Genomic DNA, 26,965 nt, shown 5'->3' on the forward strand with positions numbered 1-26,965 from the left:
ATTTTGGTTTGCTCTGAGAAGGGTCTGAAACGGTGGTGCGCCGGTCCTGGGCCGGTGGGGTCCTGCCCTCCACGGGCCCTGTCAGTGCGGACGGGAGGATGCGACGCGGAGAAGTCCGGAGTCCCTGACACGGTGAGTTGCGGGTTTTGGGGTGGGGGAGAAGCAGCCCGTCTCGGATTGGGGCGGGACCGGGGCGGAGAGAGCCTGTGGAGACCCCGTGGCTCCGGCCCGCTCCACCCCCTCCCGGCCGGTTCCTGACACACATTTTCTCCCTGCAGGCGGCGGCGTTTTTCCTGGCGCCGGGGGAGATGGACTCTGGAGCCCGCCAGGGCGGTGGCGCCTTAGGACAATCCCGCGAGTATAAACTGGTGATGCTGGGAGCTGGCGGCGTGGGCAAGAGCGGTGGGTGTCTCGGGCCTGCCGGGGTGTGGCGCCCTTTGGCTCAGTAGTCAGGGGAGAGGCTGTCGCGTGGGACGTCTCCGAACCCCCAGGGGTTGGTCAAGGTCCGAGAGCAGCTGTAATGGGGCAGAGCTTTAATCTCAGTCACTGCTGAGCGCGGCGGCCCCCATAGCTGAAGAATGGGTTTGCTCGCTGCTGTACTGTGGAGGTACCCACTGTGAGGGGGACAAGGTGGGTGAGGTAATATCTTTCATTGGACCAACTTCTGTTGGTGAGAGAGACAAGCTTTTGAGTGAGACAGAGCTCTTCTTCAGGGGGACAATCTGCTTTGCTTCAATGTAGAGGTCACCTACATAAGGGTTGGTTTGAGATTTTTAAAAAATATATCTTTCCCCAGCCCCTACCTTTGTATTCTCAATAATAGAACGTATATGTGTGAAAATCCTTGATTAGGATAAACACTGCAGAGTTCTAATATGTTATCTATAAAACGTTTAATTTATTAAACCATTTTAAGCTGTTAGTCCCATAGTTGAAAGTAATAGGCAATAGGTGAGTATATAGTTCAATAATAGGCAATGGGTGTGAATATAGTTCACAATTTCATACTGATAAGTAAGGCTGCGAGTCTGTCACGGAGTCTATGATTTTCTGGGACCTCTGTGACTTCTCCAGTGGCCGGTGCGGCTGGCCCGGGGGCCACCTGAGCAGCTTGGGCAGCCCCTGGGCCAGCTGCATTGGCCGCTCCTGGGGCAGTCTTGGGCCACTGCCCCTCCCCCCAGCAGGAGTTTGGGTGTGGAAAGGGGCTCGGTTAGGGTTAACCTCAGGGCAGGGGGTTGGGCCATGGGAGGTGATGTGGGATCCAGGAGGCGCTTACCTCGGGGCTCCCCGGAAGCGGTGACATGTCCCTCCCACGCCTCCGGCGTGGCCAGGTGGCTCTGCGCGCTGTCTCTGCCCGTATGCACTGCCCCCGCAGCTCACATTGGCCGTGGTTCCCAGCCAATGGGAGCTGCGGAGCTGGCACTCGGGTCGGAGGCAGCACACGGAGCCCCCGGCCGCACTTGTGCCTAGGAGCCAAGGGACATGTTACTGCTTCTGGGGAGCTGCGCAGAGCCAGGTAGGGAGCCTGCCAGCCTTGCCCACCTTATCCCCACAGCACCAGCGGGGGTACCGTTACCCACCCACCCACCCCTGAGCACCCATGGCACCCCCAGCCTCCCGCCCCCCCGAGCAACCACGGTGTCCCTAGGCGACACCCCCACCCCGGGCACCCAAGATTTTGTCAGGGGTATATAATACAAGTCATGGCAGGTCATGGGTCATGAATTTTTGTTTACTCCCCATGATCTGTCCATGACCTTTTCTAAAAATACCTGTGACTAAAATGTAGCCTTACTGATAAGTACATTTTACCATATCGCCTTTGAGATTTAGGGTGAACAAAATGTGCATTTTCCCTATGAAGTGCTCCAATTTTTAGCGAATGCCAAAATAGTATGCCAATTGTACCATTTAAATGTTTCTCACACCTTCTTGTCAACTGTCTAAAATGGGCCATCTTGATTATCACTACAAAAGCTTTTTTTTTCTCCTGCTGATAATACCTCATCTTAATTAATTAGCCTCTTACAGTTGGTATGGCTACTTCCACCTTTTCATGTTCTCTGTATGTGTGTATATATATATATTTCTTATTATATGTTCCATTCTATGCATCTGATGAAAGTGGGCTGTAGCCCACGAAAGCTTATGCTCAAGTAAATTTTAATCTCTAAGGTGCCACAAGTACTCCTGTTCTTTTTGCGGATACAGACTAACACAGCTGCTACTCTGAAATCTGTGTAATCAGTAATTCTAAATATTCTCTGGTTTCAGAGTAGCAGCCGTGTTAGTCTGTATCCGCAAAAAGAACCATTATCATGTCCCCACCTACGCCTGTGAGGTTAATCAGGAGGACTGGAAATCACCTGTGTAATTGTAGTTATCCAATGTTAATTTTCAGCTATGACCATGCAGTTCATCAGCCACCGGTTCCCAGAGGACCATGATCCTACCATTGGTAAGAAAAACCTCTCCAATATCTGTCTCTGCTTTTGCAAGTTAAAAAGTAGTTTTTGTGGAATCATTTACCGTGAACCTTATACGCTAAAGAAAACCAGAAACTCAGCTGCAAACAAAGCATTCATAATCATGTCAGTAATAGCTAGACAAGTTGTTACGAGTCCAAAGTCTGCGAAGAGGATTATGAGCTGTGCTAGGAACAGAACTAATGGCCAGATCTTTAAAGATATTTACAGAAAATTCTGTGCACACAACAATAATTTCTGCACAAATTCTGCATTGTGCAATGGCGCAGAATTCCCCCAGGAGTCAACAGCAGATACTAAAGTTAGACATTTTAAAATCAGCAAGTCCAGATAACTTTCATCCAAGAATTTTAAAAGAGCTCTCTGAGGAGCTCGCTGGACCATTCATGCTGATTTTAATTAAGTTGTATAACAGTAGGGAAGTTCCAGAAGTCTGCAAGAAAGCTAATGTTGTGCCAGTATTTAAATGGGATGACCTGGGTAATTATAGGCTAGGCAGTCTGACATCAATCCTGGGCAAGGTAATGGAATGGATGATATGGGAGTGGATTAATAAAGAATTAAAGTAGGCTATAATGAATGCCAATCAACATGAGTTTATGGAAAACAGATCCTGTCAAACTAACTTGGTATCTTTTTTGATGAGATTACAAGATTGGTTGATAAAGGTAATAGTATTGATGTAATATACTCACACTTCTGTAAGGCATTCGAGCTCATCCTCTCAACATTTTGATTTAAAAAATAGAGCAGTATAAAGTTAACATGGCATACATTGAATAGATTAAAAGCTGGCAAACCGATATGTCTGAAAATGTAATTGTAAATGTGGAATCCTAACTGGGCACGTGTCTTTCTAGTAGGCTTCCATAAGGATCTGTTCTTGGCCCTGTGCTATTTAACATTTTTAGCAGTGACCTGGAAGAAAACAAAATAATCACTGATAAAGTTGGTCATGATACAAATTGGGTGAGTGGTAAACAATTAAGAGGACAGGTCACTAATACAGAGTGATCTGGATCATTTTGTAAACTGAGCATATTATGTGTTTTAATACGGCTAAATGTATATAGGTAATCTAGGGGACAAATATACTTTCAGGATGGGAGACTCTATCCTGGGTAGTGACTCTAAAAAAGATTTGGGGGTCATTGTGGATAATCAGCTGAACCTGAGCTTTCAGTTCAATGCTTTGGCCAAAAGGGCTAATGTGATCCTGGAGTGCATAAACAGTGGAATCTTGAGTACAAGTAAAGAAGTTATTTAACTCTGTATTTGGCACTGGTGTGGTCACTGCTGAAATACTGTATACAAGACGTGTTGTCCAGAGTTCAAGAAGGATGCTGAAAAATTGGAGAGAGTTCAGAGAAGAGCAATGGGAATTGGAAAACCTGTCTTATAGTGATAGATTGACCTTCTTAAATCTGTTTAGCTTAATAAAGAGAATCTTAAGGGATAACCTGATTAGTCTATTTGTTCTCTGTGCGAAGAACAAATAATTAATAATGGGTTCTTCAGTCTAGCAGAGAAAGGTATAAAACAATCCAATGGTTGGAAGTTGAAGCTAGACAAATTCATGCTTGAAATGAGGTGTGCATTTTTAACAGTGAGAATAATTAACCATTGGAGCAATTTATAAGGGTCATGGTGGATTCTCCATCACTGACCATTTTTAAATCAAGATTGGAAGCTTTTTTTAAAAGATGTACTCTTGGGCCTGGTCTACACTACACCTTTAATTCGGATTTAGTGGCTTTAATTCGAATTAACTCTGGAACCGTCCATACAACGAAGCCATTTAATTCGAATTAAAGGGCCCTTTAATTCGATTTCTGTACTCCACCCCGACGAGCGGAGTAGCGCCAAAATCGAATTTGTCAATTCGAATTAGCGTTAGTGTGGCCGCAATTCGATGTTATTGGCCTCCAGGAGCTATCCCACAGTGCACCATTGTGACCGCTCTGGCCAGCAATCTGAACTCGCATGCACTGGCCAGGTGGACAGGAAAAGCCCCGGGAACATTTGAATTTCATTTCCTGTTTGCACAGCGTGGAGAGCACAGGTGACCACAGAGAGCTCATCAGCACAGGTAACCATGCAGGCTGATAATCGAAAAAGAGCACCAGCATGGACCGTACAGGAGGTACTGGATTTGATCTCTATATGGGGAGAGGATTCAGTGCTAGCTGAACTGCGTTCGAAAAGACGAAATGCCAAAACTTATGAAAAAATTTCCAAGGGCATGATGGAGAGAGGCCACAATAGGGACACAGATCAGTGCCGCGTGAAAGTCAAGGAGCTCAGACAAGCCTATCAAAAAGCAAAGGAGGCAAACGGTCGCTCCGGGTCAGAGCCGCGGACATGCCGCTTCTACGCTGAGCTAAATGCATTTCTAGGGGGGGCCGCCACCACTACCCCACCTCTGACTGTGGATTCCGAGCTGGGGATAATCTCATCAGGGACACCTGATGATTCCGCGGAAGGGGAAGAGGAGGAGGAGGAGGACGAGCTGGCAGAGAGCACCCAGCTCTCCGTTCTCCCCAACAGCCAGGAACTGTTTCTCACCCTGACTGAAGTACCCTCCCAAGCCTCCCAAGCCAGCACCCAAGACCATGACCCCATGGAAGGGACCTCAGGTGAGTTTACCTTTTAAAATATAAAACATGGTTTAAAAGCAAGCATTTTTAATGATTAATTTGCCCTGAGCACTTGGGATGCATTCGCAGCCAGTACAGCTACTGGAAAAGTCTGTTAACATGTCTGGGGATGGAGCGGAAATCCTCCAGGGACATCTCCATGAAGCTCTCCTGGAGGTACTCCAAAAGCCTTGCCACAAGGTTTCTGGGCAGTGCAGCCTTATTCCGTCCTCCATGGTAGGACACTTGACCACGCCATGCTAGTAGCAAGTAATCTGGTATCATTGCCTGACAGAGCCTGGCAGCGTATGGTCCCGGTGTTTGCTGGCATTCAAGCAACATCCGTTCTTTATCTTGCTGTGTAATCCTCAGGAGAGTGATATCGCTTAGGGTAACCTGGTTGAAATAAGGGAATTTAATTAAGGGGACTGAGGTGGCCGTTCCTACTGGGCTGTTTGCCTGTGGCTGAAAAGAAATCCTTCCCTGCATTTAGCCAAGTGCAAGGGGGGGGGGGAGGATTGGCCCAGAGCTTTTCGCGTTTTGCTAGCAGGGATCTTCCCTGATACCAGCCAGGCGGTGGGGGGAGGGATAAAGCACTCATCCCAGAGAATTCATGGCGGGTGGGGGGGGGGTGTTAGTTTGGTTCCTGCAGGGATCTTCCCTGATACCAGCCACGCGGTGGGGGGAGGGAGAAAGCACTCATCCCAGAGAATTCATGGCGGGTGGGGGGGGGGGGTGTTAGTTTGGTTCCTGCAGGGATGTTCCCTGATACCAGCCACGCGGTGGGGGGAGGGATAAAGCACTCATCCCAGAGAATTCATGGCGGGTGGGGGGGGGGTGTTAGTTTGGTTCCTGCAGGGATCTTCCCTGATACCAGCCACGCGGTGGGGGGAGGGATAAAGCACTCATCCCAGAGAATTCATGGCGGGTGGGGGGGGGGGTTAGTTTGGTTCCTGCTGGGATCTTCCCTGATACCAGCCAGGCGGTGGGGGGAGGGATAAAGCACTCATCCCAGAGAATTGGATGGGGGGGGGGGGGTGTTAACCTTCAGCAGCAGAAAACAAGCTAACAGGAAAACTGCAGCACAACGGGCTTTGCTTGGTATGTGGGAAAGCAGGGCGCAGAAGCCTAAAGACAGTGGCTTACCATGGCAGCATGCAAGGTGAATTCTGTTGCCCCGACCTGCGTCTGTGATCTCTAGCAGCAAAGCCACAGGCACTCAATATTAAGAGGCAAAATGCGACCTTGCACAGAAATCACATGTGCTATGTAATGTGAATAGTATACACCGTGAAAGAGTATAAGCATTGTTCTGAAAAATGTATCTTTTAAAAAAATTCTCTCCTTTTTTCACTCCCTCCAGCAGGTGCAAATGTTTCAAGCCTCCCTCCTCCTTCCCGAAGGCTATCCCAGATAAGGCGTCGTAAAAAAAAAACGAGAGAAGAGATGTTTTCCGAAATCATGCAATCCACCAGGAATGAAAGAGCTCATCTGAATGAGTGGAAGGAGACGGTTTGCAAGTATAGGAAAGAAGCCAGTGACCGTGAGGACAGGAGGGACCAACGTGAGGACATGAGGGACCAACGTGAGGACAGAAGGGACCAACGTGAGGAGAGGAGAGACGCTCGAGATGAGAGGTGGCGGCAGGAAGATCAGAGGAGTCGGGAAGCAACGCTGGGGCTGCTGCGTGAGCAAACAGACATGCTCCGGCGTCTGGTGGAGCTTCAGGAACGGCTGCTGGAGAACCGAGTGCCGCTACAGCCCCTGTATAACCCCCCTACCTCCTCACCATGTTCCATAGCCTCCACACCCAGACGTGTAAGAACACGGGGGGGGAGGCTCCATACACCCTCCCATTCCACCCCAGTGGACAGCCCAAGCAAAAGGCTGCCATTTTTTTAACCTTTTTTTACTGGGCTTTTCCTTCCCGCTGATCCTCCTCCCAAACCCCACTCAGGTTCTGTGCCGCTACAGCCCCTGTATAACCCCCCTACCTCCTCACCATTTTCCATAGCCTCCCCACCCAGATGTGTAAGAACACGGGGGGGGAGGCTCCGTACACCCTCCCATTCCACCCCAGTGGACAGCCCAAGCAAAAGGCTGCCATTTTCTTAACCTTTTTTTACTGGGCTTTTCCTTCCCGCTGATCCTCCTCCCAAACCCCACTCAGGTTCTCTCCCTCTTTTTATAATCAATTCATAAAGAATAAATGATTTTTAAACAATGGTGACTTTATTTCCTTTGAAAGCAAGCTGGGGGAAGGGGGAGGGTGGGTTCCTTACAGAGAATGAGTCAATAAAGGGGGCGGGTTTTCAGGAAGGATAAACAAACATAAATTTCACACTGTAGCCTGGCCAGTCATGAAACTGGTTTTCAAAGCTTCCCTAATGCGCAGCGCTTCATCGTGTGCTCTTCTAATCGCCCTGGTGTCTGGCTGCGAGTAATCAGCAGCCAGGCGATTTGCCTCAGCCTCCCACCCTGCCATAAAGGTCTCCCCCTTGCTCTCACAGAGATTGTGAAGCACACAGCAAGCAGTAATAACAATGGGGATATTGGTTTGGCTGAGGTCTGAGCGAGTCAATAAGGATCGCCAGCGACCTTTTAAACGGCCAAATGCACATTCTACCACCATTCTGCACTTGCTCAGCCTGTAGTTGAACAACTCCTGACTCCTGTCCAGGCTGCCTGTGTATGGCTTCATGAGCCATGGCATTAAGGGGTAGGCTGGGTCCCCAAGAATAACAATTGGCATTTCAACATCCCCCACGGTTATTTTCTGGTCCGGAAAGTAAGTCCCTTGCTGCAGCCGTTTAAACAGATTGGTGTTCCTGAAGACGCGAGCGTCATGAACCCTTCCCGGCCAGCCCACATGGATGTTGGTGAAACGTCCCTTGTGATCCACAAGTGCTTGCAGCACCATTGAGAAGTACCCCTTGCGGTTTATGTACTGGGTACCCTGGTGCTCCGGTGCCAAGATAGGAATATGGGTTCCATCTATTGCCCCACCACAGTTAGGGAATCCCATTGCAGCAAAGCCATCCACTATGACCTGCACATTTCCCAGAGTCACTACCTTTCGTAGCAGCACCTCCGTGATTGCTTTGGCTACTTGCATCACAGCAGCCCCCACAGTAGATTTGCCCACTCCAAATTGATTCCCGACTGACCGGTAGCTGTCTGGCGTTGCAAGCTTCCACAGGGCTATCGCCACTCGCTTCTCAACTGTGAGGGCTGCTCTCATCTTGGTATTCTGGCGCTTCAGGGCAGGGGAAAGCAAGTCACAAAGTTCCATGAAAGTGCCCTTACGCATGCGAAAGTTTCTCAGCCACTGGGAATCGTCCCACACCTGCAACACTATGCGGTCCCACCAGTCTGTGCTTGTTTCCCGGGCCCAGAATCGGCGTTCAAAGCCTATAACCTGGCCCATTAACATCATAATCTCCAAAGCACCGGGGCCCGCGGTCTCAGAGAATTCTGTGTCCGTGTCCATGTCCTCATCACGCTGGTCGCTGCGCTGCAATCGCCGCCTCCTCCTCCTCCTCGCCTCTTTTTTCTGGTCCTGTGTAAGCATAAACTCCACGAGAAAGCGCGAGGTGTTTATAATGTTCAAGACTGCGTTCTGGAGCACAACGGGATCCATGCTTGATGCAGAATGGAGTCTGCAGAGTTCACTCAGGAAAAAAGGCGCGAAATGGTTGTCTGCCGTTGCTTTCAGGGAGGGAGGGGGAGGCTGTACCCAGAACTACCTGCGACAATGTTTTTTGCCCCATCATGCACTGGGGTCTCAACCCAGAATTCCAAGGGGGGTGGAGACTGCGGGAACTATGGGATAGCTATGTAAAAGCTACCCACAATGCAACGCTCTGGAAATCGATGCTACTATGGTAGCTTGGACGCACACCACCGAATTAATGGTGCCTAGTGTGGCCGAATACATTCGAATTTATAAAATCGGTTTCCTAAATTCGAATTATATAAATTCGAATTAATCCTGTAGTGTAGACATACCCTAAGAATTATTTTGTGGAATTTCTATGGCCTATGTTGTTCAGGAGGTCAGACCAGGAAGATGATCACAATGGTCCCTTCTGGCTTTGGAATCTATGAATTAATTTCTCCATCTGTAAAATGGAGATGATGATACTTTATCTCCCTTCAAGTATTTTGAGATCTACTGGTGAAAAGTGCTATATGGGAGCTAGGTATTATTAAATACTTGCAGAAAAAGTTTAAAGACTAAAATAAGTTAACTGCCAGTCACAATTAACAGACTAATAACAAAAATAAGACCTCTTGATGGCCATCATCTCTTCTGTCATACCACTTTTGCTGTGCAGTGTGATAGTTTGTCATACATAACTGCCTTTGTTTCCTTTTGTTATTGCTACTTTTTATAAACGTGCAGCAGATTGAAAGGAGGGGGAGAGTAAGTGCCCAAAATGCTTGTGTTCAGCTAAATTATCTCTTGCGTGTTCCATTTGATTTTCCCATGTCTTTTGTCGAAATTATGAGTCAACAGATTTACCCTTCCACATATAAACCAAGAGAATTAGCAGAGCCGGCAACCTTAACTTTTCTTTAGCAGATGACTCTAGAGCAGGGGTAGGCAAACGTTTTGGCCCGAGGGCCACATCTGGGTGGAGAAATTGCATGCAGGACCATGAATGTAGGGATGGGGCAGGGGGATGGGGTGCGGGAGGGAGTGCGGGGTGTTGGAGGGGGTGCACTGTGTAGGAAGGGGCTCAGGGCAAGGGGTTGGAGCGCAGGAGAGGGGTGGGGTACGGCAGGGGTCTCAGGGTAAGGGGTTGGGTCACAGGAGGGTATGCAGAGTACAGGAGGGGGCTCAGGGCAGGGGGTTGGGGGTGCAGGAGGGGTGTGGGGTGCAGCAGGGGGCTCAGGGCAGGGAGTTGTGATGCAGGGTGCAGGAGGTGTTCGGGGGGCGGGCTCCGGTCCGGCACCACTTATCTGGAGTGGCTCCAGGGTGGCAGCGGCGCGCACTGGGGCTAGGACAGGCTGCCTGCCTGCCTGCTCTGGCCTCGTGCTGCTCCCGGAAGCAGCCGGCATCACGTCCCTGGGGTGGGGGTGGGCAGAGGGCTCCGCTGCTGCTCTTGCCTGCGGGTACCTCCCCTGAAGCTGCTATTGGTCGCAGTTCCCCGTTCCTGGCTGTGGGAGCTGCGGGGGGCGGTGCCTGAAGATGAAGGCAGCGCATGGAGTTCTCTGCCCGCCGCCCGGACTACCCCTTCTGCCTGAGGTCCTGCCCCTACCGCCGGAGCCCAGAGTCCCATCCCCCCTTCCTGGCGTGGCAGCCAACTCCCCTCTTTCCCCCCACCCCAGGCTGCCCGAGCACCACCAGCCTCGAAGCACCTGAGCAGGCGGCGTAGCTCCCCCGGCCATTGGCAGGTGGCATGGCCCAGCCCTGGAGTGCTGGGAGGGCGGATGGTTCTTTCCCCCTCCCCACCCTCCCCCCCCCCCCCCCCGAGTGCCAGGCAGGTGAGCAGGCAGCATGGGCCCCAGCCCCGGCACATTGGGAGGGCAGCGCAGCCTCCCCTCGCCCAGCCCCGGAGTGCAGGCTGGCCCCCATTAGCCCCTTAGCCCCAACCTGGGGCTCTGGCCACCGGATGGGGGGGAAAGACCCCGGCAGCACACAGCCCGGGAACAGGAAGCAGGAAGGGGTCTGGGGGTGGAGTGTCGGCGGGATCACGCAAGGCTGTTTGGGGAGGCACAACCTCCCCCCGCCTTCGATACTTGCCGGCCATGGCACCATGATTTTTCAAAATCCTATAGGATTTTACTGTTGTTTATTATTTGTATTACCATGGCGCGTAGGAGCCTTAGCCATGGATCAGGACCTTCTGCAATCTTTGTCTCCAAATAAAGTGTTGTTACTAGCTCCTGCTTTGAGATCTTCTCACACTAGCTGTCTGTTTTATTCAGTCTACCTCTTTTGGAGTTGTCACTCAGCCCATTAGTGTTGACAGGAGAATCTGATCAAACGGAAAGGAGAACTTGAGTTTCTATTCAGGTTCTTATAGTGTGCCCATGACTATAACATCTGAGCACCTTTTGGTGACGTTTTTTAACATCAGAATGGCCCTACTGGGTCAGACCAAAGGTCCATCTAGCCCAGTATCCTGTCTTCTGACAGTGGCCAGTGCCAGGTGCCCTAGAGGGAATGAACAGAACAGGTAATCATCAAGTGATCCATCCCCTGTCGCACATTCCCAGCTTCTGGCAAACAGAGGCTAGGGACCCCATTCCTGACCATCCTGGCTAATAGCCATTGATGGACCTATCCTCCATGAATTTATCTAGTTGTTTTTTGAATCCTGTTATGGTCTTGGCCTTCACAACATCCTCCAGCAAGGAGTTCTACAGGTTGACTGTGCGCTGTGTGAAGAAATACTTCCTTTTATTTGTTTTAAACCTTCTGCCTATTAATTTAATTTGGTGACCCCCTAGTTCTTGTGTTATGAGAAGTAGTAAACAACACTTCCTTATCTACTTTCTCTACACCAGTGATGATTTTATAGACCTCAATCATATTTCCCCTTAGCCATCTCTTTTCCAAGCTGAAAAGTCCCAGTCTTATTAATCTCTCCTCATACGGAAGCCGTTCCATACCCCTAATCATTTTTGTTGCCCTTTTTTGAAACTTTTCCGATTCCACTATCTCTGTTTTGAGATGGGGCGACCACATCTGCACACAGTATTCAAGATGTGGGCATACCATGGATTTATAGAGGCAACATTATTTTCTGTCCTATTATCTATCCCTTTCTTAATTATTCCCAGCATTCTGTTCGCTTTTTTGACTGCTGCTGCACATTGAGTGGGTGTTTTCAGAGAACTATCCACAATGACTCCCAAGATCTTTCTTGAGTGGTAATCGCTAATTTAGACCCCATTATTTTGTATGTATAGTTGAGATTATGCTTTCCAATGTACATCACTTTGCATTTATCAGCATTAAATTTCATCCACCATTTTGTTGCCCAGTCACCCAGTTTTGAGAGATCCTTTTGTAGCTCTTCGCAGTCTGTCTGGGTCTTAACTATCTTTTTAATTTGGGTTAGTTTAATTTGGAGGGAAAGATCTGTTTATCTTTCTAAAGCCTGGTCTACACCTGAAACTCAGGTCATCTTAACTATGTCTCACAGGACTGTGAAAAATTTCATGCCCTATGCAACGTATTTAGGATGACTTAACCTCCATTGTAGACGAAGCTAGGTTGATGGAAGAATTCTTTCATCAATTTAGCTACTGCCTCACAAGGGGGTGGATTTACTATGGTGACGGAAATACCTGTTCCGTTGCTGTAGTCAGTGTCTACACTACAGTGGCATAGTTGTGCTGTTGTTGTGCTTGTTGTGTAGACATATACTTAGTAATTTATCCTGTTTTAGGAAATTGGCAGTTCTGTTGGTGGCTGCCATTAGGATTATTTTATTTTATTTGTCTGCCTGTTCACCTCAGTTGGGAAAGGCCCATTAGTCTGAGGCCTGGTCTACACTACCCGCCTGAATCGGCAGGTAGAAATCGACCTCTCGGGGATCGATTTATCGCGTCCCGTCAGGACGCGACAATCGATCCCCGAATCGACGCTCTTACTCCACCAGCGAAGGTGGGAGTAAGAGCCGTCGACGGGAAGCCGCGGAGGTCGATTTTGCCGCCGTCCTCACAGCGGGGTAAGTCGGCTGCGATACGTCGAATTCAGCTACGCTATTCGCGTAGCTGAATTTGCGTATCTTAAATCGACCCCCCCTGTAGTGTAGATGTAGCCTGAGAGAGTATGTCTTTATTAAGGCGTGCAAAACTGAATTCTTACATTATTACAATTGATTTTATAAAGTATTTTCCATTGCTTTATATCAAATGCTCAGTAGTAGTATTTTGTTGTATGCATGAGATCAGTACTGTAGTTTTACTGAACTTCTGTTACCCCCTACCCTTCTTCTAAATCCACAGAGGATGCTTATAAAATACAAATACGGATTGATGATGAACCTGCAAATTTGGACATTTTGGACACAGCAGGACAGGTATGTGAGCAATAAAAATATGAATAGGATGGAACTAAAGGCCAGGCATATTCACAGAGATCCTTTAAAAATGTATTGCTTGTCTCTCACTTTTCTTCTAGTTTTGTCTCCTGAATTATCCCATTTCCCCAACATATTGTATTTGTTGGTAGCCACACAATGTGCATTTGTTTTGTACCCTGCTTTATTGTTTCCCCATTTTCCATTGTCCTTTTTTTATACATAATATATACAAACGAAGAGGTGCCAACATTCTTACCCATTCCCTGAAGCAACAGAAACTCATGCCTTTCATTTGCTTCGTATATTGGTCCCAAATTTTCACAGTATTTTGTTTGATGTGTTAAAGGACAGAAAGGAAACAAACCATTCATAACGTTCTTTTAACACTGACTGCTACATGTTGCAATTTTAATTGTGTATTTCAGGTGTTTAAGTAATATTTCAGATAGGGAGAATCCATAAAATCTCCAGTTTTTTCCAGTGGACAATGTGTGGCATAAGCAAACCAGTATGTTGCGAGGCATATAGCTGTTCTTAGAATGGATAGAGAATTGTACGAGAATTGAAATATAACATTCTTTCTAGGCAGAGTTTACAGCTATGCGGGACCAGTACATGAGGGCAGGTGAGGGATTTATCATCTGTTATTCAATCACGGACCGACGCAGTTTTCATGAAGTGCGTGAGTTCAAACAGCTCATCTACCGGGTTCGGCGCACTGATGACACTCCTGTGGTTCTTGTGGGGAACAAATCTGATCTGAAACCGCTCCGACAGGTAAACTACCCAAAGGAGTTCAGAAGGTGTATATCTTAAAACTAGGGCTGTCTGTCAAGTGATTAAAAATATTAATTGTGATCACGCTGTTAATACTAGAATACCATTTATTTTAATATTTTTGGATGTTTTCTGCATTTTCAAATATATTGATTTCAGTTACAACACAGAATACAAAGTGCACAGTGCTCACTTTATATTTATTTTTTATTACAAGTATTTGTACTGTGAAAAAACAAAAGAAATAGTATTTTTCAATTCACCTAATATAAGTATTGTTGTGCAATTTCTTTATCGTGAAAGTTGAACTTACAAATGTAGAATTATGTACAAAAAAACTGCATTCAAAAATAAAACAATCTAAAATTTTAGAGCCTGCAAGTCCACTCAGTCCTACTTCTTGTTCAGCCAATTGCTCAGACAAGCAAGTTTACATTTGCGGGAGATAATGCTGCCACTTCTTGTTTACAATGTCACCAAAAGTGAGAACAGGCGTTCGCATGGCACTGTTGTAGCTGGCCTCGCAAGATATTTACTTGCCAGATGTGCTAAAGATTCATATGTCCCTTCATGCTTCAACCACTATTCCAGGGGACATGGATCCATGCTGATGATGGGTTCTGCTTGATAACAGTCCAAAGCAGTGCGGACCGATGCACGTTTATTTTCATTATCTGAATCAGATGCCAGCAGCAGAAGGTTGATTTTCTTTTTTGGTGGTTCAGGTTCTGTAGTTTCCACTTCGGAGTGCTGCTCTTTTAAGACTTCTGAAAGCATGCTCCACACCTCATCCCTCTCAGATTTTGGAAGGCACTTCCGATTCTTAAACCTTGGGTCGAATGCTGTAACTATCTTTAAAAATCTCACATTGGTACCTTCTTTGCGTTTTGTCAGATCTGCGGTGAAAGTGTTCTTAAAACGAACAACGTGCTGGGTCATCATCTGAGACTGCTATAACATGAAATATATGGCAGAATGCAAGTAAAACAGAGCCAGGGACCTACAATTCTCCCCCAAGGAGTTCAGTCACAAATTTAATTAGCACATTATTTTTGTAACGAGTGTCATCAGCGTGGAAGCATGTCCTTTGGAATGGTGGCCGAAGCATGAAGAGGCGTACGACTGTTTAGCATATCTGGCACGTAAATACCTTGCAATGCCAGCTACAAAAGTGCCACGCTAACTTGTGTTCTCACTTTCTGGTGACACTGTAAGTAAGACGAGGGCAGCATAATCTCCGGTAAATGTAAACAAATTTGTTTGTCTTAGCGATTGGCTGCACAAGAAGTAGGACTGAGTGGACTTGTAGGCTCTGAAGTTTTACATTGTTTTGTTTTTGAGTGCAGTTATGTAACAAAAAAAAATCTACATTTGTAAGTTGCACTTTCACAATAAAGAGATTGCACTACAGTACTTGTATGAGGTGAATTGAAAAATACTGTTTCTTTTGTTTATCATTTTTACAGTGCAAATATTTGTAATAAAAAATAATAAACACTTTGATTTCAATTAAAACACCGAATACAATATATATGAAAATGTAGCAAAACATCCAAAATATTTAATAAATTTCAATTGGTATTGTTTAACAGTGCAATTAAAATTGCGATTAATTTTTTTTTTAGTTAATCGCATGAGTTAACTGTGATTAATCGACAGCCCTACTTAAAACATAATGCTGTGGTTTATCCTAAGTGTATTTGCTTATTCCTTTTCCTTAGATTACATTTTTTGCTCTTGATTTAATGTTTAAAATAAATGTAATATTTGTATTAGTAATGTTGAAAGAGGGATGTGATGCAATGGTGGTAAGCACAGAATGCAGGATCTCTAAACTACAGGTGGTTTTATTATGGAATACTAATGTTAATAGACATGACATAATCTCAAACTCATCAGTTTTCAGCTTTGAAAACCTGGGTTTCTTCTTCGAGTGATTGTTCACGTCCATTACACATTAGGTGTGTGCGCGCCGCGTGTACGGACGTCGGAAACTTTTTCCCTTAGCAGCTCCCGTCAGGCCGGCAGGGGAGCCCCCGCCAGCGTGGCGTCTCATGCTAGTGCATATATACCCCTGCCGACCCGACCCCCCTGGCGTCGGAACAGCTCTCTATCTCTCAATTGCGAGTGTCCCTTAGCATAGTTATCAGCAGTTATCAGTAGTTAGTAGTTATCAGTAGTTAGCATTTCTTAATAGTAGATAGTTAAGATTCCTTTGTTCTAGGTTTTTGGAAGTTGTCTCCAACACCAGCCCTGGGCTGCGGGGCATGCCGCAGACCCAAGGCTTTAGGGCTTGTGCCACGTGCCGCAAGCCTATGCCTATTAGTGATCCCCACGACTTGTGTCTCCGTTGCCTGGGGGAGTCGCATCAGACTGAACACTGCAAGATCTGTAAGGCTTTTAAGCCAAGGACTAAGAAAGAGACTTTCGCCTCAAGCAGCTACTCATGGAGGCTGCGCTGCAACCTTTGGCCTCGGGCCATCAGGCCTCGGCGCCAGCGTCACTTCGCGATCCGGCACCGGTGGGGCACTGCAAGCATACTGCACCGAGGCAACAAGACAGGCCCCGGCACCGTTCGACCTCACCGGCATGGTCACAGGGCCAGCCTAAAAGCCGAGAGCGCTCCCCGCATAAGAAGGCGACGCAAGCAAAAGAACCGAGCACTCAAAAGGGCAGTGCTGCCCCAGGACATGCTCCGGCACCGGTGGCTCCGGTGCCGACGAGCCCGTTGAGCCCCGGGCTAAGTGCCTTGAGTGCGGAGGAAGGGCTGGAGGAGCTCCTAGAACAGCCCTCCACACCAGACACCTTTGAGGCGGCAAAGGACCTGATCGAGTTGTCGGTGGCAAGCCCCCTCCCTGCCAAAGAGAAGCCTCCGGCACCATCACCAAGAGTGCTGTCCAGAGGCAAGCCGGCAATGGTGCGCCGATCGAGGTCACCATCCCGGCATTGCTCCCAACGTCGGTCCGGGTCGAGCTCAGCCTCTGTGGATTCCCAGTTGCCCCTGACTCAGCGGGACTCGAGGGCACCGGATTCCAGCCAACATACGGCACCGGCCCCGTCAGTGCACCGCTCCCCGGCGCCATCGCCAGGCCGGCACCGAGCCGACATAAGACCGAAGTCCCCGAGCCCAAGCACAAGCCAACAATCCCAGTCCCGGGAGTATCGGTACCAGTCGGCGAGGAGCTGTTCTCCAGCCTCCCAGCAGCACCGTTCTACGGCACCGCCTTGGCTTTCGACGTCGCCTTCCTCGGAATCCGAGGTGGACTCAAGCCGCTCCAGCTATGCCCGCAGGGCACTGCCTAGCAGGGAGCCCCGTGGCATCCCCAATGAGACCCGCCAGGACAGGCCCATGGTATCCAAAAGGGCCACTATCACCAACAGGAAGGGCCCTCCTCCAGAGCCTCAAGATCTGGCTATTCGGTGCATTGGTCCCGGTCCCCGCACAGGCACCCCTCTGCGCCCAAGGAGGCCACGGTATCCAGGCCACCAGACGCTTCTCCAGAACACAGGAGAGCGGAAGCGGCACTGAGCCTGGTGCTGTCCCGAGGCAGGCAGTCAGGCAGGACCCGGATGAGCCCCCAGCTTGCGAGGGAGGGCAAGGAGGTCTGGAGGAGGAGACGCAGAAGGCCCTCACCTCTTTGTCATCCCCAGATGAAGCTGTGGCGGGCACAGCGGTGTCAGGGCCTCCTCCGATTGACCACAGAGCGCACCAGGAGCTGCTCCGCAGAGTAGCCCAGAACTTGGGCCTACAGGTGGAGGAAGCAGTAGAGCAGGAGGATCCTATGGTGGACATCTTAAGCCCCGAAGGCCCCTCCAGAATTGCGCTCCCGCTCATAAAGTCAATCCAGTCCAACTACAAGACGGTCTGGCAAACCCCAGCCTCTAGCACGCCAACAGCAAAGGGCTTAGAGAGGAAGTATTTTGCCCCTTCCAAGGGATATGACTTCCTCTTTTGTCACCTGGCCCCCTGTTCGCTGGTCGTCTCAGCGGTCCATGAACGGGAACGACATGGTCAGCAAGCCCCGGCTCCCAAGGCCAAGGAGGCTAAACGTCTAGACCTATTCAGCAGACAAATTAGAGGATTGGGCCAAAAGAAACCTGATGAGGTTCAACAAGGACAAGTGCAGAATCCTGCACTTAGGACGGAAGAATCCCATTCACTGTTACAGACTAGGGACCGAATGGCTAGGAAGCAGTTCTGCAGAAAAGGACCTAGGGGTTACAGTGGATGAGAAGCTGGATATGAGTCAACAGTGTGCCCTTGTTGTCAAGAAGGCTAACGGCATTTTGGGCAGAGACCCCTTAGACTTTGTAGTGACAATCCCTGCCCAGGTATTGGACTCCCTGCACTGGTGGCTCAATCAGCAGGCGGTTTGCAAGGGGATCCCATTCGCTGCACCACAGCCCACTCTGACGCTGGTAACAGACGCGTCAGACTTCAACTGGGGAGCGCACTTGGGGGAACCTACGGACGCAAGGCTTGTGGTCCAGGGATGAAAGGTTGCTCCACATCAATGTGAAGGAGCTCAGGGCGGTTCGCCTAGCCTGCCAAACCTTTCACACTACTTTAGAAGGTCGCAGCGTGACAGTTCTGACAGACAACACCACCGCCATGTTCTATATAAACAAGCAGGGCGGAGCCTGATCCTCTCCCCTCTGCCGAGAGGCCCTTCTCCTATGGGACTTTTGTATAGGTCGCTCAGTACACCTCGTAGCGTCATACCTCCCGGGGGAGCGAAACGAGCTGACGGATCATCTCAGCAGGTCGTACCGCATGCACGAATGGTCGATGAGATCGGATGTCTTGCAATCGATCTTCCAGAAGTGGGGATTTCCCCAAATGAGCTCTTTCCAAAACCACAGTGTGGGCTCGGTCGCAGATGTCTTTGCGATCCCTTGGAGCGGGAGTCTGAAGTATGCCTTTCCACCGCTCCCGCTCATCCACAGAGTTCTCCTCAAAGTTCGCAGAGACAGGGCGGTAATGATTCTCATCGCCCCAGCTTGGCCCTGCCAACATTGGTTTACGACTTTGCTGGAGCTGTCAGCGGCCGCCCCGATTGCCCGGCCCCTGCACCAAGATCTCATCACACAGGACCGCAGGCGCCTGCTCCACCCGAACCTGTAGTCACTGCATCTCATGGCGTGGAAACTCTGTGGTTGAACACTATGGAGAGCCAGTGCTCTCTTCAGGTACGTCAAATTCTCGGCAGTAGGAAACCTTCCACTAGGGCGACATACTTGGCTAAGTGGAAGAGATTCTCCTGCTGTTGTAAGCCCAAACATATACAGCCGCTTCAGGCCTCCATTCCATTCATCCTGGAATACCTACTGCATCTCAAACATCAAGGTCTCGCTCCCTTCTTCAGTTAGAGTGCATCTGGCTGCCGGGGGAGTCTGGGCTTTGTGTTTTCCAACCCCATGGTAGCCCGGTTCCTCAAGGGACTGGAGAGGATGTTTCCCTACTCATGCCCACCAGTCCCTCCCTGGAACCTTAACCTGGTCCTGACCAAGCTCATGGGACCCCCTTTTGAGCCCCTAGCCTCTTGCTCTTTCACTCACTTCTCCTGGAAGGTGACGTTTTGGTGGCCATTACGTCCGCAAGGAGGGTGTCCGAGTTGAGGGCCCTCACCTCGGAGCCCCCTTATACAGTTTTTTATAAGGACAAAGTGCAACTTAGGCCACACCCTAAATTCCTCCCTAAAGTAATCGCAATTTCATATGGGACAGGATATTTGTTTACCAGTGTTCTTTCAAAACCACACACTGACCCGAGTCACCGTAGCCTGCGTACTCTAGATGTCCGTAGGGTCCTGGCGTTCTATCTGGAGTGAACTAGGCCTTTCCGCAAGTCAACGCAGTTGTTCGTCGCCATTGCGGAGAGGATGAAAGGACTCCCTGTCTCAGCACAACGGATATCATTGTGGATTGCATCCGCACATGCCATGAGCTCGCCAAGGTGCCAGCCCCGGCAATCACGTCTCACTCCACTAGGGCTCAAGCGTCCTCAGCAGCTTTCCTGGCGCAGGTTCCGATCCAGGAGATCTGTAGCGCAGCCACCTGGTGGTCGGTGCACACATTCACAGCCCACTACGCAGTCCATCAACAGGCCAGAGAGGAGGTGGCAGTCGGCAGGGCTGTGCTTCAGTCAATTGTTCCATGACTCCTACCCTCATCTTATGGTAAGCTTGTGAGTCACCTAATGTGTAATGGACGTGAACAATCACTCGAAGAAAAAACGGTTGGTTACCTTTTCGTAACTGTTGTTCTTCGAGATGTGTTGTTCACGTCCATTACACTTCCCATCCTCCTTCCCCTCTGTCGGAGTCTCCGGCAAGAAGGAACTGAAGGGGGATCTGGTCGACGGGTATATATGCACCAGCAGGGGTATATATGCACCAGCATGTGACGCCACGCTGGCGGGGAATCCCCTGCCGGCCCAACGGGAGCCGCTAAGGGAAAAAGTTTCCAACGTCTGTGCACGCAGTGCGCGCACACCTAATGTGTAATGGACGTGAACAACAGTTACGAAAAGGTAGGTAACCATTTTGTTTGCCACTAGAATTTCTAACCCTCAACTCCCGTTATGTTTTCAATTTCTCTTATCCTGAAAGGAGAGTGCATCTGCACAGGGGATTAAACAGCACTTGAACAAACTTTGCAAATAGTAATACATTAGAAAGGGTTGTGAGTACATTGAGAATAGAGAAATAATAAAAGGGGATTTAGAAAGGGCAGAAAATAAAATAAGATTCAACTTGGGAAAGTGTTAGCTAGAACATTTGGGGAAGAATAATCCAAATTACAGATTCACTGTGAGGGGGAAAAAATCTGGCAAATAGTAACCCTGAAATAGACCACAGGTAGTGGTTGCACAGGAAATTGAGTTTCCAATGTGATATGAGAGCAAAATGCCATGGACATTGTTGGATATATATGCTGAGGAGTCATATCACAGGACAGGGAATCAAGAGTCCCTTCATATGCTCCAGTGTGCCCATATTCTGAAATGCTGTGCTCAGTTCTGGGAGGAAAGATGGACAAATCGGATGGCATTCAGAGAAAACCACCAAAAATCACAGGTGGTGACTGATGTGAAGAAATATAACTTTCCTATTGACAACTTGGGGAGGTTGCATGTTGCCCTTCAGATAGTTGCAGGTTTAACACCAACAAGGGAGATTAATTATTTGATAAAAGGGTGTTTAAATATGAAATGAGAGAAAATTATGAATGGGGAAAAAAATAGTCTCAATATCTGTAAAATCATCCTGACTAAAATGTTTTAGTCAGTGGAATAGTCTCCACAGGAATGTGGCTGAAGCACCATAATTTTGGACAAAAGGCTAGAAAACCTGCAGTAGAGAACACTCCTACACTGTCAGGGAAATGGATTAATTGTGACCTAATACGTGTCTTGTCATTCCACCTTAACAATCATTCTCATTTGTTTTTATTAATTTTTCAGGTCTTGAAAGATTGATTAATTTGTTTGCATTTAGTGCTATTAAAACCCTTTTCTATTTATTACTTGTATAGTGCCAAAGGTGTAAGCATTATTTACAAATGCAGATTATGACTCAGTCCCTACCTCAAGGAGCTGGATGTTTTATGGATATAGGATGCAGTACAGATGTTTAAAAGATCAGGTGAATGAGTAGGAGTAAACAAAAGTTTAGAGAAAAGTTGATTTTAGGGAGAGATTTCAGAGAGATGCATGGAAAGGGGATGTTCCAAAAGGAGCAGGTAATGTGAAAGAATGCACATGGTTAAGAGTGAGAGGAACAGGCAAAGGGAGCAGAAAGAGGGAAGGAATGAACACTTTTTGCTTTGTTGACAAATATGTACTTTGTTGAAGGTCTCCAAAGAAGAAGGCTCAGCTTTAGCACGAGAATTCAGCTGCCCTTTTTTTGAAACGTCAGCCGCATTCCGCTATTATATCGATGATGTATTTCATGCTCTTGTGCGAGAGATCCGTAGGAAAGAGAAGGAAGCAATAATGGCCATGGAAAAAAAATCCAAACCCAAAAGCAGCGTATGGAAAAGACTAAAGTCACCATTCCGAAAGAAGAAAGATTCAGTGACCTGAAGGGGAGGGGGTGTATCTGTCAAACTGTGAACTGGAATATGTAGTCAAAGCAGTCCAGTGACCTACATTTTTGAGCATTATGCTTTCTCTATTTTTTGACTATTTTAAAAGGAAATCTAACTATTGGGAGTTTTGGGGGCGGGGCTGCGATTTACATTGTTTAAAGTAATCTTCCTCTTCTCCCCCCTCCCCCCCCATTTCAGAACATTTGGTCTATGACACAGCAGTGGGTTTTACTTTTGTTTACTGTCACTTTCTGACTTGTATCCAGCAAATGTCACTGATGTAGTTGGTTGCAAATGCTGTTACGTATGTTCCTGCACTTTTAAATGTTTGTCTTAAGGGATCTCAGCATAATGAAAACCGCACTATGTAGAATGTCTTTGAACTTTTACTTAGAGCCTAACTTAGTTGTCGGGATGTTTTGTTTTTTTTTCTTTCCCTCTTTCCTGGAGAATTGCACAACAAAGTTTGCTGCTTTCTGGAAAAGTAATTCACAATGTATGAGAAGGCTTGTCAAGATCAGTGTTGAAAATAATGTTTGTGAAGCACATATAGCAGACTAATGGAACAAACTGCGTGCACATGTCAGTGAGAAGAACTCATGCTGAAATTGCTTTATGGTCTGATTGTGCATTTTTCCAACAAACAAGTAATGATGGACTCCATGTGCATGTTTATATAAAAATAATTATAAGAAACACGTGTAATGCAACAGTATAGTTTAGATTTTAAACAAGTCAGGAAAATTAAAATTGATTCCCATGGCAGCCATAACTTGAGAACATTGCATGAATATGTAGCATTTTCTTAATGTATATAGTGTTCTTGTACTGCCATAGTAAAGTATGTGCAATGTGATAGAGTTGCAGGGGCTCTAGGAAAGTAGAGTTTTGACTTTCCTGACTTGCATGCTTAAAATCTTATCTGTAATGTTGCATTAGCTTATGTATTTGCATTAAATTTTACGTTCTTTTCTTAAAGAAGCCAATATTGTTAGATTGAAGTCTCAAACACAGATTCATTACAGATTTTTTTATGCTTTGAGGCTCTGTACCCCACACTGCACTGTGTTGTGGAGGGAGAGTGTAAAATTAGAGATTGCTGGCAATAGGACCTAGCAGAAATAACTCCGAACCTGGTGAGACTCATCCATTGCAAGTAGGTGGGGAGTTGAGGGGAAGATGATGATTACCTGGGCTTAATGTCAGTCCTGAGAATGATATATACATGGATATCCCTACATATACACACACTCAAGTGGGTATATGTAGATATTTGTGCCCAGTGATCACTTACGCTGGTTAGGAAGCTGGTGTTTTGTGAAGCAGCACATTTTTCAAATGCTGCAAATTAAATGTTCCTCATGGAGGACTATATATATATGTCAGTTCTGAAGATTTTTAATCCAGAGTTTATTCAAGTATAAAAATAGCATGAAAGATGGATTTTTTAAGTAACATAATTCACATAGGTAACTCAGAAATGGCAAGAGAAAATGTAGGCTAAACATAATTTCTCAGAAAATCAAACTCTAAAAACTGGAATTTAAAACGAAAGTGCTTCCTTGCCCACAAGTATAGTATCACAACTGTATTCTATGATTGGTTTTGTCAGTAATTACATTGACTGTACTGGGTTGGTGTCAGATCTGTATTTTCAGCCTTAGTTTGACACACACGATCATTGTACATTCAGAGTTGGAATGCAGAGATGTTAAGATTTGTGTATAAAGGATTCAATGAAAGCAACAAATAGGACAAATGGGTGAGCCCTCATGATTTCCTTCACTAAACTGCTTAGCTTTTCCTGTTCTTTTGCAAACAGCATCATAGGAAATGTAAGCTTTTTAAGTTTGATTTTCTGTGTAGGAAATCAGAGAAACGGATATAGAATTTTCTCTGTTTCTTTTGTTTTATTTTTTTGCTTTTTTAAAACTGTGCACCTGGACTACAAAGTTGTATAAATCAGTTTCTGGGTTCTTTCTTATAAAGTTCCATTGCAAATCCACCTGTGTTATGCTGTGCTGTGCCACAATCCATTACATGGAAAAAGTAGCTCAAAATAATCTAGAACATTTAGAATGTATTTTAGTTGTTTGTTGCAGTGTAAGATGAAATATTTTGTTAAAATTAACTTCATGAGCAATATTGCATACCTTTACCATAGTTACTGATTTAGAAATTAAGGCCCTAATAGTTATTCAGTATTGGAGTAAGTACTGTCTATAACCATGAGATAAAAATCCCAGGTAAGCCACACAACAGAAAACATCAGTGAAAAAATATAGAAATAGCGCACGCACACAAAAAAAGGCTGTTTCTAATTAAAAGATGAGACAATACCAGCTTTCTCTAAAAGTTAAACACAATTTTAATTCCTACTTCTTTTCAAGGATAGAAATTTGACTTGAAATTCTACTCAGCTACTAGTATGTTCAAAACTTGCAGGCATTAACGAAACATAACATGTGAGCAGCGATAAAACCTAATGGGGCTAATTCCTACTCTTGCCTTTTGATAAATGGTGGGATTTCTGTGCCTTAAATTAGCCCTTTAACAAATTCAATGTTGAGTGATTCCATTTGAGCCTGTTGCTTGTGGAACTAATAAATCTGAACAGCAAGCACTTTTTTACACAATGTTGTTCAAGAAGATTGTTTTATTTTTGTCATGTATACATTTGTACACAAAGAAATGATTATTTCATTTGACACAATACAGAATTTTTAATATAAATGTTTGTATTTTATGTTTTAATCCTAGGTGCCTAAGACTGTCAATAGAAAACATTGCGGCTGGGGGCTCAGAAATAAGTAGAAAGTTTGTAGCGTGCGCATAACTTTTGGTGGAGTTAGCTTACTAGCTGGAGCTTAGAAGGTGAGCTGTAAAACTAAATAACTGTTTAAAAGATGCAAGGCTAAGAAGTACCATAAGAAGAGTTTGGTGCTACGACCTGCTTAAGAGTGAGAGAGAATTTTCATTAATATAATAGTTCAGACTTGTATGTACTATATAAGAGTCTTTGAGTTGCCATTTTTTGACTTTGAGGGTTGGGAAGATGATGGTGTTTAGAAGGGTAAGCAGCTAAACTTTGGTCTGGAAAACTTGATATTAGCATACAGGAGAACTTAATCCTGTATTTCCCTTTGTATCGTTTTCTTCGTGTATTATTTGCTCTTAGTTTTTACTAGCTAACAATGGGGCAACTGTTTTGATACCCTTTTAAAAAAGGCAGGTTAATATTCTTTTTTAATTGAAGCTATTGTACAACTCCTTTTTAAAAACATTTAGTCCTCCACCAGTTTACAAGGTTTTTTATTTAATCTGAAATTTTTTGTTTTTATAATAAATGAAAGGCAACTATAATCACCTTTTTTGTGTTGTTGATCTGGGCTGGTTCTATCTGCACCCCTATCTGATCCATATGAGCTCTCAAGTCCTCAGCCCCTTCAGTTAGGCAGACACCAGTGTTCCATGGTTCAGGTATCATGAGGGATTTATTTAACAAGCATTTGTAATCCTATTTTATTTTATAGACGTTCTTGTACCAATCTTAACATGATAGTATGAGTGCCTGTAGCGCATTAAGCTACATGGCACATGTCTCATGTGGTTCGCTTTCTCTAATACTCTGTTATGTGTGCAGTGTATTGTTTGGAGTTTTAAAATAAATATAAAAATGTGTTCATATTAAAGAAAGCGAAATAAATGTAGTGCACTTTGCATGTGCAGAAGAAGGTAGTGAAGTTTGTGATAGTTCTTGGGTCTGGTGGGAATTTGTTCAGCAATCTGGGAGCAGCTTCTGAAAAAGTACCCTATCTCCTGCATAAACATTTTTTACTCTTGTGGTAGACCTTGAACTTGACACAGTATTCTAAATAGAAAGCCAATGTAGAGAGCAAAGGCTAGATTTGATGTGCTTGCAGTAGTTCATCTTTCTGAAAAGATGCACAGCCACATTCTGAATTAGCTGGAGTTTCCTGAGGGCAGAAGGCTTCATGCCCAGGTATATTGCATTGCTGTAAACCTGATGGAAGATGACAAAGGCATGTATAACTGGGGCCAGTTCAGTTCTTCATCTGCCAGGGTGGGTCTCCTAGCCCGCCATAGATGGCAAAAAGCATTACTCTTGGAGTCTATCTGAGAGGTTAACATCCGCGAGGAAGAGCACTGCTCAACTACCTACTGAACTGACCAATTGTATATAGATTCTAAGGCCAGAAGGTCCCATTGTGATCATCTAGTCTGACCTCTTGTATAACACAGGACATTGAACTTCCCCAACATAATTGCAAAAGCAGATCTTTTAGAAAAACATTCAATCTTGATTTTAAAAATTGTCAGTGATGGAGAATCCATCACAAACCTTGGTAAATTGTACCAGTGGCTAATTACTTTCATAGTTAAAAATTTGTGCCTTATTTCCAGTATGAATTTGTCTAGTTTCAATTTTCAGCTGTTGGGTCATGTTATACCTTTCTGTCTTTGAGGAGCCCATTATTAAATATTTGTTCCCCATATAGGTACTTAGACTGTAATCAAGTCACCTCTTATCCTTCTCTTTAAGTTAAATAGATTGAGTGCCTTGAACCCGTCACTAAAAGGCACGTTTTCTAATCTTGTAATCATTCTTGTGGCTCTTCTCTGAACCCTCTTCAATTTATCAACATGGTTCTTGAATTGTGGACGCCAGAACTGAATACCGTATTCCAGCAGCAGTTGCATCTGTGCCAAATACAGAGGTAAAATAACCTCTCTACTACTCCTCAAGATTCCCCTGTTTATGCATCCCATCCTGTAAGTATGGGCTACTTTCTTTGTTCCTGGATGTATACATTTACATTAGGACTGTCAAGCGATTAAAAAAATTAATCTCGCTGATAATAGAATACCATTTATTTAAATATTTTTGATGTTTTCTACATTTTCAAATATA

The 26,965-nt window shown here is 46.0% G+C and overlaps 1 protein-coding gene across 1 annotated transcript; it reads left to right on the forward strand.

Moving 5' to 3' along the window:
• The first annotated feature begins 6 nt into the window (after positions 1–6).
• On the forward strand, positions 7–25,763 carry RIT1 (Ras like without CAAX 1). Its single transcript, XM_065420035.1, has 6 exons — positions 7–132; positions 279–402; positions 2,402–2,458; positions 13,088–13,161; positions 13,750–13,941; positions 21,797–25,763. The coding sequence occupies exons 2-6, from the start codon at positions 309–311 to the stop codon at positions 22,025–22,027; spliced, it is 648 nt and encodes a 215-aa protein (XP_065276107.1). The 5' UTR covers positions 7–132; positions 279–308; the 3' UTR covers positions 22,028–25,763.
• Positions 25,764–26,965: the final 1,202 nt, after the last annotated feature.

The sequence above is a fragment of the Emys orbicularis genome, chromosome 20, assembly GCF_028017835.1.
Source record: "Emys orbicularis isolate rEmyOrb1 chromosome 20, rEmyOrb1.hap1, whole genome shotgun sequence".
In the NCBI taxonomy this organism is placed as follows: Eukaryota; Metazoa; Chordata; order Testudines; family Emydidae; genus Emys; species Emys orbicularis.

What these genes read in the sequence shown, in the direction of transcription:
- RIT1 (XM_065420035.1), top strand. Translation starts at nt 309, where the DNA reads ATGGACTCTGGAGCCCGCCAGGGCGGTGGCGCCTTAGGACAATCCCGC. An exon ending in GGACCATGATCCTACCATTG is followed by an intron (nt 2,459 to 13,087) that starts GTAAGAAAAACC and finishes CTAAATCCACAG; the next exon opens with AGGATGCTTATAAAATACAA. An exon ending in TTTTGGACACAGCAGGACAG is followed by an intron (nt 13,162 to 13,749) that starts GTATGTGAGCAA and finishes CATTCTTTCTAG; the next exon opens with GCAGAGTTTACAGCTATGCG.